Below are 18095 nucleotides of genomic sequence, written 5' to 3'. Positions count from 1 at the left end.
AAAAAAAAAAAAAAAAGAAAGAAAAAGAAAAAGAAAAAGTAACTTGGCCGAAGGCACAGGAAGTATAGTGGAGAGGTGGTAGTGAGCCCCACCTGAGAGGCCTACCAAGTAAAGGATGGAGGGCAGGTCCTTTCGTACAATGTTTCGTTATAACAACGATGGGATGCCACAGGGACTTAACTCCTGTTTGTACCAATCAGCCTACCATAAAACTGGTTTCATTACAAGTCATTTCGCTTAACGTCACGGAACCTATCAATAATATTAAGTGAGGTCTTACTGCACCTGAACAAGGCGGATATTAAGGGGAAGGTCCTCCTGCAGCTTCTTTCTGCCTGTCTCACTCGTAATTCTAGTTCTGGGATGAGAGGTATCTTCTAGTCATTAGACGCCCCTGATGGTTTCTGTGTTCCCTTTACTTCTTAATTTCTTTCTCATTACAGACTTCAAATAGGTTTTGAAAAGCTGAATGACACAAAAGAAATGCTCAAAATCTAGAGAGAAAAAGGACTAACTAGATAGACAACTAAAACCTCTATGCCCTTATAAGGAGTTGTGTGTATCTCATGTCTCTAGTATGTGTTGGCTGACTCCCCGACATCCATTCCAATTCAAATGATGACCGTGCCCATCATGTTAAACCCATTTTCCTCATGGCTTCAAAATGGACACGTGACCAATCCATGCCAATGAGATGTGGGGACCACTGGAGAGCGTCTGGGGGAACTGTCCTTGCTTCTAAGGGGAAAAGAAGGATGGTCCCTTTCCTCCTCTCAACATTTGCTCTATGTCATTCACTGTAAGACCCACTATTATTCTGTGTGCACTTAGAAAGGAGAAATGCTGCCAATTAACTTACAATCACACCACAGACTGTACAGTGAAGCCGGTCAGAGATAATAAAACATGAAGGAAAGAAGTGCATTTTTATATAAATAAAGAGGATCAGTCACTGGCCTACGGAAGAAGCCACCCCGTGGCGACAGCCAAACACCAAGAAAATCCCAGAGAAGCGGAACCTGGTCCTGTCTGACCAGGACGTGATGATATGTGAGACACAAACAGCCAAGTTCATCCCGAGTGTCCTGCTCCTGCCCATCAAACATCCTAACTGATAGAGAGATCAAAGGAAGAGATGACAAACAGGACACTGTAGTCTTAGTAAACGGAATAAAACATGAGAGAGCACAGGTCACAGCACAACAAGCTTCTGACTGACAAGTATCCTGACCATCTTGACTCTGCTGAAGGAAAGGGAGTTTTTAAAAAGTTACAATGAACACATGTGGTGACGAAACGGTCATCGACGGGTGAATGGACAAACAAAATGTGATATACATATACAAGGGATCATTCAGCCTAGAAATGAAATAAAATCCCGACACAGGCTACAACATGGGCATACCCTGAAGACATTATGCTAAGTGAAGTAAGCTAGACACAAAGGACCAATACTGTGTGATTCCACTGACATGAGGTAGCTAGAGTAGGAAAATATACACAGAAAGCAGAATTGTGGAAGCCAAGAGCTGAGGGGTGGAAGAATGGGGAGTCAGTGCTTAATGGGGACAGAGTTTCAGTTTGGGAAGGTAGATGGTTGCACAACAATATGAATGTACTCAATGATACTTAACTGTACACTTAAAAATGGTTAGAATGGAAAATTTTACATTATGTATATTTTACCATAATTAAAAAAGAAAAGTATGAGGTAATCTGGAAAAAAACCGCTGCATTTATATAAAAATTCCCTGTAGCAATAACAGCAGTTCTAAGTTGCTGCTCAACAGAATAAAGGGCCAGCAGAAGAATAAGAAATAAAAACCTATTAAAGCAGCTACTAAAATGTGCTTTACCTGATGGCTGGGACCAACACGAATTTCCCCCTGGGTGCTGTTCAGCCTCCTGTCATGAAAAGAGTAGATTAGGTTAGCAAATACAGTTTTGACATAAACATTCACACATTTTTCAAGGAAGGTAATTCGCTTCAAATAAATGAGGCGTAACTCAGGAAGAATTACCTTCTCCCCTATCTGTAATGTTGCCCTGCACACGCACACATCTCTAAAGCCTTTTTCTCCTGAAAACCCCGGTCCGGCAGCTTCCTGTCCTGAGTTCCTGTACCATCGTTTCCCCATGCCTCACAGAGACACACGTTCCTACAGCACAATCCCAACAGACAGCTCTTCTTTCTAAAACACTTCAGGGTCTCCTATCATAAACCTTATTGAAATGTAAACAAGGGCTGGCCGAGTGACACGTTGATTAAGAGTTGGCTTGGGATGCCAGCTCTGAGCAGCAGGGCCCCGGTTTGGATCCCACATGAGGGCCAGTGATGCTACGCCCTCTACAGCTAAGATGGTGAACAACAGCTCGACCTGGAGCTGGGCTGCTGTGAGTCGCCGGTGATGGCGTAGGCTGCAGTGGGGCTGGCCGGCAGCCGGCGTAAGCTGCCGTGAGCTGTAGTGAGCGGCCGTCCAATGGCCAGCAAGCGACTGCCTCACCCGGGAAGAGCACAATGATCACAATACCAACACGGGCCAGTGAAGTGACGTCCTCCAAAACCAGACTGAAGAACAAAAGGACAGCAACTTGTCTGTTCCCCTTCCCTGATTCCCCAACGCTGTTCCCCTCCCCCAATTCCCCAATAAAATCTAAAAAAAAAAAAGTGTAAACAAGATAGCTCCTGGTTGGGCCGGCCAAGTGGCGCGATGGTTAAGAACTGGCTTAGGACGCCAGAGGGCCCCGGTTCGGATCCCACATATGAGGGCCAGTGACACTGCCCTCCACAGCTAAGATGCTGAACAACAGCTCAACCTGGAGCTGGGCTGCCGTGAGTCGCCGGCGATGGCGTAGGCTGCAGCCCCTGTGGCAGTGGGTTGCCATGGGCTACCGTGTGTAGTGTGTAGCCAGCAGCCAGCGTGAGCGGCCAGCAGCCACAGTGAGCGGCCGTCCGGAAGCTGGCGACTGATCTGTCTCACCCGGGAAGAGCGCAATGATGGTGCCAACTTGGGCCAGTGAAGCAACGTCCTCCACAACTAGACTGAAGAACAAGACGACAGCAACTTGTCTGTTCCCCTTCCCCCAATTCCCCTGCACTGTTCCCATCCCCCCAATTCCCCAATTTAAAAAAAAAAAAAAAAGATAGCTCCTGGTTCCTCGCACACACATAGGGTCATTCACTCCTTTCATTCATTCAACAAATACTTATTAAGTACGGACTATAAGCCAGAAATTGTCCCAGGTGTTGGGAATGAAGATTGACCAGAACAATGTCCTTGCCTTCCTAGAACTTATACTCTAATTCAGGTTAAAAACAAAGAAACAGATAACAGGTCAGAGGATGATAAGGGCCAAAGAATCAAGTAGATGGTAAATGATGACATATTTGTCAGCTCTTTACACAGGACAGTCAGGGAAAGCCTTATGAGTGAAGTGACACTCGAGCAGAGATGAAGACGCAAGGGAGTGAGCACAGCAGGTCCGGAGGTGACAGAGTTCGGCTCCTTTCCGTCTGAGCCATTCTTGGGGCAATTGCAATGCCCATCCTCCCTCACTCCAAATCCTAACATCCAGGGTCCTTTTCAAAGCCACTGTTTCCAAGCAGCCTTTCTCTATCTCCTCTCCATTTCACTCCCCACACCCACAGAAGTGTGGGGGGGTCTTCCTCTTTTACTCCTTCGTGAAACACTCACTGAATAGCCTTCTTGCTCCGGGCCCTACACAGGGCACTTACTAGGTAGGTGCAAAGTGGTGGATGAAGTAATACAGCCCCTGCTCTCCGGGGCGGAGCGCCCAGTTCCCAGCTGCCTGCTCCCCTCAGTGTGAGTCCCGACTATCGGTGACACTAGGAAAACCCTTTCTGTGCCCAGTGACAAGTCTTTGTGGTGTTGACAATAGTGCCTCAGAGAAGACTTGCACACACGAGAGCTGCTCGATAAATACTTGTTGACTTGGACTGAGCTTAAGAGCAGAACCAAGCAGCAAAGGACCAAGCAGGAAATACAATCTCTTGTTTTTCTCCCATGTATACTTATGTTTGAAGTTGTTAAAATGAATTTTGAAAAACTATGATTTCCTTCAGAGGCCTTGGGTCTAGCACTTGCCTCTTTTAATCTAACAATTCTTCTCATGACAAGTCTTATTTTGGCAAAGGTGGGCAGTAGATATGACAAAGGAAGAGAGATGAGTAGCAAAAAGAAAAGAAGACGTGTGTCCAGTACTCATGAGCTTACAACCAATCCATCTACCAGGGGAAGAAGCATCCACCCCACACACCAGGACAGGTCCAATCGCTATATTCATAAGCACCGAACAACAGTTCAGGAGAAACACTACAAAAAATCATAAGGGCAGTGACCAAAATTAGGGAGTCTTCAAAAGCAGACAGTCTATGAAGTGGTTAATTCCAAAGAGGCCTCTGAAGGAGACAGCGGCACAACACGGGGCGAAACAGTGAGTGGACTTCTGGAGTGGGACAGACCCCGTGGAGGTGGCAGGCTGAGGGGGGTCCGTGGCAGGAGAACAGCTTGCCTGAAGTGCTGACTTCAAAATACAAGTCATCTTCGTTTCTTCAGTAGGCGAATGACCCAGAAGCTAGAAGGTTAAGTCTGTTCTAGTAGTTTTATGTAGGCATTCCAAGAGGTTGTTTTAGGAGATCCGTAGAGGAATCAAATAGGCCAGGCAGCTATTTTCATCACGAAACTTCTTTAAGAAAAACAAGCAGTCAGCGCGTTACTATTTCTCTTCCAACTTGTTTGTTTCGTAACCAGCTATGAACACAACTAGCTGCCAAAAGCTCTCTCCTTTATTTCTAAATACTTTCCAAATGCTTGCTGCCTACACGTAAGTGTAAGTCGAGCCAAATGGATCATCTCAGGAGGCTTCGGCCGCAGCCCATCCAGTAACTTGTGCCCATAGCTCAACTTTCAGGCTCTTCCAGAAGATCTATGAGATGCCAAGGTGCCCAAGTGGTTGGTTAGGAAAGCACCTCCCCATTGCTGCTCCACACGCTGCTAAGTCCTTCGCAGTTCCAGGACAAACATTCCTGGTTCATTCTGTTTGAATTCTTTTTTCTCTTTTTGATTTTTGTGTTTTTTATGTTTTTTCTGTAATGTTTTACTAAGCCAACATCCTATTTAGCTAAAAAATGTAACACAATAAAAACAAACCCCAAAATACCTTATTGAATAGAACTACTTATATCCCACTTATTTGTGTAAAAATTGAGGCTAATAATTATTAATACTGCTTATAAGTAGACAAAAAAATGTTTTGGGTATCTTAAGAGCCTAAATTAGTTTCACCCTTCTATGTTTATATCCATGAAGGTTACTAATATGATGAGTAAGTTAAAAAGCACCAAAAAAAGGTAAAACAAAGAATCTTTTTAAAAAGCTTATTTGAAAATCAATTTGACAACAAAAGCATTTCTTAATCATAGGTACCTTTCAAATGTTAGGATTTTATACCAAGAGGTTCAATCAAGTTATTTTTGAGCAGAACTGAGATCCAAGACAATGGCATTAGCTCCCATATCCAGGAACTCGAAAAGACAGAATAAACAGCAGAAATACTTTTTATGTCCAAGATACAAAGAGGTAGAGAGCAACACACCCCATTAGAGTGAGCTGGGTCCACCCAAGAGAAAAGCTGTCAGAATATGAACTAAAGATGAAAGACAAGGAGGGGGCTTCATGGGAAGCTGCCGGTATCCAGCTGTATCTGCGAGCCACAGAACAATCACCACCCTCCCTTCTGTTGACAGCAACCAAACACCAAATTAACCGTCCCTCCCTGGTTGCCTCACTGCTCCCTCTCTCTGAAGCTCCTTTTGTGTTTCACAAAGCACTGTTACAGGATAATAGCTCCTATGACTAACTTGGACATTTCCTACCTCTACCCACTCTGGGAATGCAAGCTTCTAGAGTGCGAGAACTGATATTTAATTCATTTTCTGTGTCCCCCAGAATCTAGCACAGTGCCTGCGTGGCATTATGATGCATTCAGGCAAACTGGAAGTTCCTTGGCTATGTGAAGATCTCTGGACACTAAGATGTGAAACCTGACAAAAACCACCAGGAATTATTCTTTAAATGTAATATCAGCGGCTTCTAGAAAACACTCAATAATCATATGCTGACTACTACATTTTCCATCCTACGTAACACGACAATTCTCAGACTTTTTGGTCTCTAACCCCTTTACGCTCTTTAAATTACTGAGCATCCCAAGAAAGTTATGTTTTTGAGAACTTTCAAAATATGTGTTTGTTTGTTTATGGCAATAAACTCATTATGTATTAACATGTGTAACATATTTTTATGAAAAATAATTATAAACAAAAAAACATAGTGAAAATAAACTGTTTTACATTTTTTCAAATCTCTTTAAGGGATGCTCATAACTGCTTCTACATTCAATCTGTTGCAATATGTTGTTTTGGTTAAAGTTTATGAAGAAAACGTAGCCTCATACAGATATATAACTGGAAGGTGGAAGAATATTTTAATATCTTTTTGATAATGATGGATATTCTTTTTTATACTACACCAAAACTCAACAAGTGATTGTTTCTTAAAGCTTTTGTACAATGTGAATACAAAACCTTATCAGTGATCCTGTGGACTCTTTTAAAATTGAATCCGTTAGCCTATGCTGACCTCTGAATGGATCCTCTCCCCAGACACGTCTTTGTAATGTCACATACGCATTGGTTAGATGGAAAATATTAGTTCACTAAGTTATGCCTACCTTCCAAATAGCAACACAGCTCATTATCCAATTTTTAAAAAATCATATTCATTAATATCACCACCCATCTCATAAGGAAAGCCTGTAGGTGCACAGAAGCTGTCAAGCTCAGAGTGGTGGGTACAAGTTTTTCAAAATTCTAATTTTTCTTTGCAAGTTCAGATCCTAGCATTGGAAGCACGGTTAGTTGTTTTCCTTCAAATAGCAGGCTCACTTCATCCACTTTCAATAACGCGTTTGCCAGTTACCCAGGTCTTAATAACCACAGTTTGTCTGTCAGTTATTCTTTCAAATAAAAATGGTGTGCCATGAAAAAGCGGCTAGTAAAGCCCTAACTCAAACAAGCAACCCATGTCCTTCGGTATGGAGCAGAATTCGTGTCACCTCCCATTTCATCACAAAGAACATTACAAGGGTTGGGATTTGGTAAAATTAATAATGGGGTCCACAAACCACACTCTGAGAAGCGCTGATTATGAAACATTCTGAACTTTAGAAAATATTGGGGGCTAAAATTCAAAAGGTTCCTAATCTACAATAGAAGATGCCAGGTTTATCCTTTAATTAGTAACAAAAGCTAACAAACATATGAGTATCTTCTATCTGTTTTAGATGCTCTATAGTATTATCTCATTTCTATGTATTAATTTATTTAACTCATATATTGATATTAATGAAAATATTAGTGATATTCACAGAAATCGAGATCTCATTCTATCTTGTGTTTAAACAACACAGCTACTAAAGAGGTTTCTGCTTAATTAACATAGTAGGTTCAGGCAAAGCCAAGGAGGCCATCATTTAAGAAAGGAAAATCCGGACCAAGGGCAGTGTAAGTCCCAACAAGGCCAGATAAAGGATGTTACACATGAAATAAGAGATCAAAGATGTTCGTCATGTCCCAGGGTAATGCAGGACGCATCTATGTACACTTTATCCTTGCCTAGGGTGAGTTTTCACCTACAGTATCATACATTCAGATATCTTACAGTTGTATAATAAACACAAACAAAATAATAGTGCTTTCTATGCCAGCTATATATTATTTCATTATTCTTAAGACAACCTTATGAGGCGATCCCTACTTTATAGATAACAGCAGTACTCCTAACTGTAATAGTAGTAAAGGAAATAACATATTCATTGAACATGTATTGGGTTGTCGGAAAAGTCATGACGCATTTTTGCATCAAAAAACATAGAAAAAATACGTCATGACTTTTCCGACAACCCAATACTGTGTACCAGGCATTTTAAGCTAAGCAAATTCCATATACTTTGTTGCCTAATCTTAAGGATGACTTTGTAAGGTAGGGGCCATTATTACCTGTCCAGACAAGGAAACTGAAGCTAAGAGAGGTTATGAAATTGCCCAAGGTTACACAGTTAATATGTGGAAAACCAGGACTCAAACTCAAGTTTAGCTGACTCCAAAGTCAGAGCTCCCAATCTCACTTACATATGGCAGAGTGATTAAGATACTAAACCCAAATCACACAACTCACTACAAATAGAACCAGTATGAGAAACCACATCCTTCTCCCTAATTCAGTTATGCTCATTTCAAGCACTAAAGCAAGACAAAATAATCAAAATGATTTTTTTTAAGTTTGACAATCATGTAAAAAAGAAAACCTATCTTTATTAACCATTGTCATCCCCAATACATTCATGTTTTTAAAAAGAAAACCTATCAAACTTAAAGGCCAATTTATATAATTCTATCAAAATGACAAAATTATAGAGACGGAGAAGAGTTGAGTGGTTGCCAGGTGTTAGGAATGGGGTGGGGACGGGGAAGCGGGCAGAGTTTTGTGAGGACAGGCTAGAGGACCAGAGCTCTATTATGATGGTGGTTACACAAAGCTCCACCTGTGATAAACGGCACAGAATTACACACACATTGTACTACCGTCGATGCCCAGGTTTTGATGCTGTACTAGAGTCATACACAATGGACCTACTGGGGGAGGTGGAAGGAGGGTGTGTGGGGAGCACTCTAGCATCCTGCAACTTCCTGTGCATCTAAAAAATTACGTTTTTAAAAAGTCAAAAGAGAGTGAAGTATTACAGACAGAGCAGGGATAAGAAAGAAAGCCAGACATGAGAAAAGCTGATTAAATGACAAGTAGAGTCCCCCAAAGTATGCTGTAGACAGATGAACAACTAACTGGAGAAAGAATGCGACAGTGTAATGAAAAAGCAACGAGATTCAAGGAATTAACTCAGGTTACATATTTTTTTTTCCCTGCGTTTACTAAGGGTCTCTGGTATGGGTCATCCTTTTTGAGACATCCTTAGCTGTGAATCATACTTAAAAAAAAAAAATTTGTCACCATCCTCACCAGCAAGGAAGAATTTCTCTGTGCAGCTAATGTAAATAGCATATGTTTTTCAAAACAGCTGAGGTTCAGTCCCTAATGGGGATTCTACAAATCTTTGCTTTGGAATATGAAAAAATAGTCCCAGAAGCCAAATTACAAGAATAATAGTAAGCCATTGTGTTTATTCCTTGAGTATTTAAAAAAAAAGGAAAAAAAGAAATTGTATATGAAATCTGATACAAAAGAAACCAATGTAACAAAGCAGTATCCATGGCAACTACAACTTAATATTTCAGTCCTCTTCAGCTGCAGTGGATTAAATAAAATGACAAGATGTTCCCTTTGAAAAGTAACCTGTTACCATGGAAACATTTTAGTCTAAGAAGTAAACAGGGAATGGACAGAAAGGAGCAGGAAGCCTGCAACTGAATATCAAAAAGGGAGAAGCATCTATGCAAAGGAGGTGAGAAGGCTGGCTGGCCAGATTCCGGGTGGGGGAGTGGGGGTGAGGGGTGGGGGGTGGCACGGGCGCTCCTCAAGAGAAGCAGGCTAGCTGCAAACAGGCGCCTGCCCAGATAAAATCACTTCATCCTAATGAGAGGGGGATGCTGTGAGGGAGGCAGGGGTCTGTGGACATTCACTCAAGACACCCCAATATCTATCTCCAAATGATCGTGGTAACTACTTAGGACAAGGACTTGAGTCTGTGGGGGAAGAGGAGGGATAGGACACAGGGTCCAGGGGCAATGGCATGAGCTGGCAGAGCAGAGGCTTTTTTCTATAGGAGCTGGATGACTTTCCATCATAACCCAGACCTGGTCCCCACCTCAAGCACGGAACAGAACAGCAGTGGAGCCCGAGGCCCGTTCCCAAAAGGCTGGGAATGATAACTGTCAGCTCAGACCCCTGCTCTGTGGCTGGTGTCATGTGTGAGTGGAATCACTGTGCACTCTTCCTTTACCGGTCCTTCAGATCACAACGCTCAGACAGTAGATAATCCTTATCTCTTTCACAGGGAGACTGACATGAAATGAACAGCAAGACTAGAAATTCTACCTACTAGCTCATCGAAAGTGAACACAGAAATGGACTGTGGGTCAGAATGAAATACACCAACTTTTAGAAAAATAGAAAAGCTATTTATCGGAATCACTTCTTTTTAGAAGGGTTGTGAGCAGGACTGAAAATGAGGCTGACGGGAAGGAAGACTAGAACAATGTGTGGGGTTCCTCAGATCTGCCCAACATGAACACGTGTTGTTCCTAAAGCAGTCTTGAACAAGCCTGAAATTTCCTTCAAGTCTAACACAGTACCTTCCAAATCTATCCCAGAACACACACTGCTTCATTTTAAGATGGAAGATCCTTTCCCGAAATCTGAGTAACGTCACTGTGCTCTGCACATCCTACCAGGATGACTTTAGAGCCCTAACTCTCTCTGGCGCCCCACCACTGGGAGGGAGGTGATAACACACCCGAGTCTAATCCTCAGGTACAGGGGAAGAGCAGACTTCCTTCACATAAACCCGGATTAAAATTTCAGGACCAAGGTGCTCTTGGCTCTAAGGGTAACCTTGAGGACATAATTCAATCTGAGCCCTGGTTTCCTCACCTACGAAAAACAGTTCTTGATGGCCCGTTTCCAAGGTTGCTATAAAAATCCAAGGTGCTCTACTGGACACAGCGGGCACAGCTCCTGTTGCAGCACTCACTCCTAATATTAGCTCTAAGTACTGGCAGTGAGTGAGAACAGGCGCTACTTCCTCTGTTAGGAGTTCCCAAAGCACCACCTACCTCTCCTTCAGCCTTATCACAGTCATGATTTTATTTATTTTGTGTAATTATTTCTTTTGATGGCTCTCTCACCCTTTAGACCAAAAGCATCATGCAGGTAAGTATAAAGTCTGTTTTTAGTTTCCTATTATATCCCAGAGCCCACTGGTACTCAGTAAATCTATTTTAAGTGAATAAATGGCTCCAATATTTTAACTCAATGATTGTTTAGCCATATATAGAAACTAGGCACTTCACTGCAAAATTAAGTTAAGTTGCTTGTAGCAGAAGGCTAGCCCTCCAAGCCAAATTAATCTGAAACAGGTTTGATAAACTGCCTGGTAGGAAAAAATTCAGTATTCATTCCAAATAATCACAAGAAAAAGAGAATCAGTCAACAGTTGAAAGAGTTAATGTTCCAAATTCATACACAAATGCCAAGGTTAAGAAAGGCACTCCTCAAAATCCAAAGTCACAATATTCTACATTTTCTCGGAGGGAAATCCCTCAGAGGCCATCTGATCCCATCTTTCAGCTTAATAAACGAAGCAAAGGCTTGAGGAGATAAAGGTGCCCTTTCTAGGGGGTCACAGCCAAGTTAATTACAGAGGATTCCAGGCCACAGAAGCTCTCCTTCCACAGGGTCCCCTAAATACAATTCAGAGTCCAGGCTAGGAATTTAGGCACTGGCTGAGGAAAGGGAAGAATCTCCACGCTGACAAGATGCAGTAAATATGGCCTCCACACAATAATAATTAATATCAGAAAAAACACGGTAAAGAACTTTTTAAACAACATGTGAGAAAGGACCTAGTTTCAAAGCACCACGATGACTTTCCTCCACTGTCTGAATCTCTTATTTGTCTGGCTTCTTCCCCATTAGGCAGTAACATGCAGTATATCTGCCCACACCACATGACTCCATCCCACCTTGGGCTCCTCATGGGTTTTACAGTCATCACCAGCTGCAAAAAGGGAAATGGCTGTAATGAGCACAGCCCAACACAATCCTGAACGCATACACCCATATATGACGCTTTAGAACACAAACTTATCTTTAAAACCCCACCATGATCGAAATAACATATAAAGCAGCCATATTTGAAGAGTAAGCCCATCTACTGGCCAGAAATATTGCTGGCTTTCTGCACATTGAAATCAAACTTTATAATAATCAGGAATGGAGTGTCCCCAGAAAAAAAGGGACTTTGGACCAAGTAAGTAATTCCACAATGCACGTCTAAATGTCACTTTGTTCCCGCTGGCAAGTCTGAAAAATGCTACTGAAAATACGACCATTGCCTTATTCCTCTTCACTGCAGCGGAGAAAATGTTTGGGGGGGATGGTGGGGGGGTGGGGGCTTGGGCAGCAGCACCCCCGGTAGCAACACAAGTGCACATACACACACACACACGCACCCCTCCCACTATATTAGAGAAAGTGGTAAGAACAACATTTAGTGCCGAACACATCAAATGTTATACGATATGAAAGTAAAGCTCTTTAAAAAATAATTCAAGAATTGTAAAGAAAAATAAAAACACCCAAAGAGCACAAGAAAACAGGAGATCAGTGAATGGTGGTTAAACATACTGGTCACTAACTTACTTTACCATAATTCCTAACACAACCGTAACATTGTTTCAGTTGAACAGGTTAACCAGAATGCAGATATTGTTGGTATAATCACTTTGCCTTTGAATTAACAACAACACACTGAGCAACTATGTGCCAAACACTTTCATATTGTTTTCATCCAATTGTAATAACAACTATGAAAAATATTACTTATTTCCATATGACCCATGAGAAAACTGAAGTTCAGAGGGGAGAAGGGACTTTCCAATGTCACAGGGGGTCCAACGTCATGTGTTAGGAGGAATTCGAACCACACCATTTAACCCCAATTCTAGTCTTTTCTCTTACCATAGATGCCACTCATTTATTCAGCATAGATGGCAGGAGGCCCATGTGTCAGGCATGTTACTGGGACCTGAGAGTCCAAGAACCAGCATGGTCCGTGCCCCAGGAGCTCAAAATCGAATAGGGAAGACAATCAAATGTGTAGGTCACAGGATTTTGAGAAAGAATGCCCAACTGTCCCAGCTGAATGAAAATAAACTGTTTTAGCTTAGACCTAAAGCATCACAGAGTATACGACGTGAGACTAGACTAGTTTTTCTTTCAGGTTTTCTCTCAAGGTAGGTTCAAGAACCTGTCTTCTCCCCTAACAGAAACTGCTCAATACAGATGATTATCAGTTTGGGAGGAGATTCATGACCATACATGTAATTCCAAATCTCCCTTTCGCAGGTATTTTCTATTTTGTTAGACGTTTGTTTTATAACTTTAGAGTTGAATGCTTCTTTGGTGAAAAGGCAACTCAGTTCAGTAATGACCAACAAGTAAAATGGAAAAGGAAAAGTTAATTTGGAAAGAAAAAGGATCAGGAACAACAAACAGCTGCAGAATCAGAGACATGGTGACCATCGGGTCTTAGCGTGTCCGAGTCTCCCGATTCGTAAGTAACTAACACACCAGAATCTAGAAGTGATCCAAAGCAGAGCTGTTATGGACAGATTCACAGGCTCTGCAAAATTTATGATGCCAGAGGAACACTTTAAACGTGGCTCAACCTCAGATTCTGATTCAAGATTCTAATATGATGACAACAAATGCTAAGACCAGGATAATATTTTGGTGAACTTTTACGTTCTTTTGGAAACATATACCATCTGTAATCACCAACACTTCCTAATAATCTGAAGTACAACAGGAGGGACGCACTTAGCTAAAATGAAACTAACTAGCATGTTTTCAATGTCCAGGCTCCAGAGGCTCTAGACAACTTCACCAACCGAGAAACTTTCCAGAGATGACGGAACCTCTATGGCCAACAGACAAGCACAGAAGCCCTAAACCAGGAAGGAGATAGCTGGTCAGCAAACAACACTCTATAAACATATTTCCAAAGATAGGAAAATACGAACAAATGCATACCACACCAGAAGTCGCTCAGTGACTAACTTTATTGGATTTGAAACACAGATATTCGACACAACAACAAAGGGTCCTGACAGATGACCGTGGTAACTACAAGTCCTTCCCATCTAAACAAGTAGCTGTACACGAGCTCCGTGTAAACACACATTTGTATGAGGCCAGGCCAGGCCAGCCGCATGAGGGGCAGGAGACTGTCCAGAGATGATGCAGCTATGAGTATAGCTTCCTGGTCACATTTTATATGCTAAATGTAAAAAAAAGTTTAAGAAGAATTAAAAATCCTAGAACAGAAAGGCAGTTCCACGACTGTCTTCCTAACAAGGATTCTCCTAACTCAAATACCGGGTTTGCTGACTGCAACATTAGCCCTGCAAGGATCCCACATGTGAATGACAGCAAGTGCTACAGCACCTAGCTCCTCAAGTCTAGGGGTCAGCAAACTGTGGCTCACGAGCCACATGTGGCTCTTTGGGGACGTACATGTGGCTCTGAAGTAAAACTGAAAATAAAACTATCATAGTTTCATTTTAAAAATTTTTAAAGGACATTATTCACATAATTGTGATTTCATTTGTTTTATGGCTCTTGAATAATTTTTAAATTGTTGTGAGGGACAGGATTGGCTCTTCCGTCTCAAAAGTTTGCCGACCCCTGCTCCAGTCTAAGAAAGGACGACTGTAGACTCCCATGAGTAAATTGCTTCTACACAGAGTGAAATGAGACAAGTTCCAGGGGGACCACGACGTGGATGGAGGGAAAGTGGGTGTCTGCCCCAAAATCCTGAACGCAATGTTCCAATAAATATGATCATAATGGGAAGATAGCTCTCACATGAATGGAAACAGAAATTAAAAAACAGTAATAAACGCACTAACCCTAAATTATTCCCAGATAAGATAATTCATCTCCTTAAATCGCAATCCCAAAACTGAACCCACTGGGAGTCAGATTATAGTTCAGCAATATTTTCAGTGTCTGGACTTCACTATCAGCTTTCCCAAAACTTTCCACCCAAAACAAAGAAGGGGAGAGGAAAGAAAGAGGAACAACTAATACAATTCAAAAGCTTCACTTACTATCTATTGGGGTAAGAATTCAACTTGTCCTACATCTGCTTATAATGCCTGGCTTCCTAAGTTGACCACGGTCAGAGCCATCTGTCTGAGCCTTGCCTGAGAACAGGACACACAAAAGCGTACCTTCCCCTCACAGAAAAACTAAGGTCCGGTCCCATCATGCAGTGCGTGCGCACAAAACCTGGCTGGGCCAACACTTCCACCTTCGCAGGCACCGACCCCTTTTCATTTCTCTCCTACAGGATCTGCAAGTCATACAACAAAATACACACACCAAATGCCATCTTCTGCTAAAACAAACAACAAACAAAATACCTGGAACCTCAACTTCTAACACATGTCACTGCATACAATTTTTTTTAATTGCCAAGAAATTTTCCACAAGCTCCAAAAGGAAGAAAGGGTTGCTTCCTTTTGAAGCAATCAACAGTAGAAACTGGTATGACATAACCCTTCATTTCTAAAAACAATACATTTGAAGGTGGTATTGTTGCAACCATAAGCTCTAGATATGTCCAAACGTATACACTGTTTCATTTTCAGACTTCAGGAAAAGATCACAAGAATTATAATTTGCTCTGGCAAACAGGCTCTCAATCCAAACAAGTTCCACCCACCTTCAAAGCAACCAATAGCTGCCCACCTACCACCCTTCCTAAAACACCCAGAGCTGCTCGGGGCCCAGGCATTCCCTACCAGCCACACACAGCCCAGCAGCCTGCAGGTTGGCTCTGCAGGTGCTTGAAGCAAACGAGCGCAGCACCAGGCACCCAGGAAGCCTCAGGTTAAAGCTACACCCCGAGAGAAAGAGGTGAGGGAAAGGGAGAGGGCGAGCAGAGGCACCCGACAACGTTCTCCGTTTGCCTAACGCATCTCCGGGTGGCCCCAGCCTCAGCTCTGATTCCACGCCTTGCGACACCACCTACATGGCCAGCCAGAGCTGAATTCAAGCTTCTCGGGAACATGCACTAGGAATGATGAAATGATTCATAAACATCTTCAGAAGTGAGAAAGAACAGCGAAAACCACACTGTCTCGGGGAGGCCAGAGGAAGGTTGCCTACCTGCAGGGGCTGAATGGACCATCCATGACTAACAGAGGCTCTGCTGAGTCTAGCTGGATCCCTGAACCTCTACTTACTGCTAAAACTCTGCCCTTTTCCACTCTAACAACTCAAAATGGAGGCACATGCAGTCTGAGAGACCTCACAGAGCTTTCACTGAGCTTGTGCTATGACCTAAGCCTTCACGCAGAACGCAGAAACTTCCCCCTCACACTGACAGGACTGAGCATGTGCTGTGACCCTCCCTCATCCATACACTGTCTCTCAACGCAATCAATCTCCAGCCTGCTGTTTCCGTAAATAAAGCCCAGCCAACAGACTGCAGCTTCTCCCCGCATACCAAGCTAGTGTGCAGGGAAGTGGGGCCTTCGAAAGGGGGTCCGAGACAGCCAACACTGGGGACTCGGCGAGCAGAGCCACTGGGAGGCTTCCGATGAATGCCTTGCTCTGTCAAGACAACAGCAAGTTTTGTTTTGTCTTTAAAAAAACAATTGTGGTTTTTAAATAGCGAGATCTCCAAGATGGAATAGAATTAAAAGGCACAGATGTGAAAGACTATACATAGGATCAATTAACAAATACTACAGCACATTTAAAACCATAGCAGCAGCTACTTGGGGAACAACCCCACAAATTTCCTTTTGCAAACTCTAAACATTCGAGAAAGGCCACACGGCCGATCCCGGCAAAGCTATGGAGTGGCGGGTGTTGTTGCGGCTATGAACGCAGTGTGGACGGCAGAGAGAGAGGAGCATGTGAAGAATCCTGGATTCTATGCCAAGACTTTCATCTCCCTAGATAAGACGTGCTAAACCCCCCCAAATAATAAATTTTTTTTAATTGCCAAGAAAAAAACCAACAGTTCCTAAAGTGATACTAGCCCAATCAGGCATGTCCAGCTTGAAGAATGGACTTCTAACTGTAAGAAGGGAGGGAAGGTTCAAATCAGGAGCCCAGAGTATGTCCTGCCACCAACACCCGACCCCACTTCTAAGGATCTCAGTGGTCTCCTGGTTCAAAACTCGAGGCAATTCTTGAGAGGATCACCCATGATGCTCAATTCATTTAAAATTAATCAGAAAAGATGCTAAAGCCACGTAAGCAAGGCGACACCATCCTCGCCATACTGAGCACTGTGAAGTATCCAGTGTCCACAGTACTAGCTGAGCCATTTTCTGTTAAAATCCTTAGAAACACATTTATGTCCTCTCCCCGAAACTCCTCCAACTATAGGCACACAGGGCTGTGAGCCACAGAAGAACCCTCATCTGTGTGTGTGTGTGTGTCTGCTTAGTTTCCATTGGCAAACTAAGAGATGATTCTGTATATTATCACTTAGTTGCAATTTAAAAAAGGAAGACCATGAAACTCCGTATAATTTATACAGGACAAGATAGGGCAGGAAGGAACACGGTCAGTTCTGTTTCCTACAAAGGTAACAGAGTACAAAGAAATTGAAAACAGCTTAAGAACACGCTGTCCTCGAGATTTCTAAAGCCAGTGCAGAGCCTGCTCCATTTCCGGGACTCCTGTTCATGCTATCGGATCAACTACGTTCTGACACTTAAATAAAAACTGATTAAATAATAATTAAATAAAAACTCTCATCACGGTGAAAATATAATTTACACAGCATGAGAAATGCCAGGTGCACTTAAATAAGTTTTACTTTTGACCCAGCACATGAAGCAACTACCTAGAAGTTGAAAGACTGTCTTCCCTGTTGGTATAAGAAAACATGGCCCCAGAAGCATGTGACTGGAAACAGTCTAGAGCAGCGGTTCTCAACCTGCGGGTCGCGACCCCTTTGGGGGTTGAATGACCCTTTCACAGGGGTCGCCTAAGACCATCGGAAAACAAAAAGATATTTACATTACGATTCATAACAGTAGCAAAATTACAGTTATAGAGTAGCAAGGAAAATAATTTTATGGTTGGGGGTCATCACAACATGAGAAACTGTATTAACACATTGTTTGCGGGAAACGAGTAAACTCGTCGTATAGAGAAAAATGCCCGCAAACAATGTGTTAAGGGGTCGCGGCATTAGGAAGGTTGAGAACTGCTGGTCTAGAGAAAAAGACTTTCTAAAAACCAGTGCAA

General features: G+C 42.6%; 1 protein-coding gene across 5 annotated transcripts in view; it reads right to left on the bottom strand.

Annotated features, from left to right (window-relative positions):
- RERE (arginine-glutamic acid dipeptide repeats) overlaps nucleotides 1-18095 on the bottom strand; it is a 404790-nt gene that overhangs the window by 117029 nt on the left and 269666 nt on the right. For 4 of the 5 annotated variants that reach the window (XM_019639725.1, XM_019639722.1, XM_019639724.1 and 1 more), the window contains one exon: nucleotides 1857-1905. In XM_019639725.1, coding sequence (XP_019495270.1) covers nucleotides 1857-1905 — 49 coding nt within the window. Of the gene's footprint in view, nucleotides 1-1856; nucleotides 1906-15992; nucleotides 16234-18095 lie in introns of those variants that run through there. The other variant, XM_019639726.1, reaches the window with a different exon arrangement.

Source organism: Hipposideros armiger, unplaced genomic scaffold (genome assembly GCF_001890085.2).
Source record: "Hipposideros armiger isolate ML-2016 unplaced genomic scaffold, ASM189008v1 scaffold_46, whole genome shotgun sequence".
NCBI classification, from domain to species: Eukaryota; Metazoa; Chordata; class Mammalia; order Chiroptera; family Hipposideridae; genus Hipposideros; species Hipposideros armiger.
This window is presented reverse-complemented; position numbering and strand designations above follow the sequence as displayed.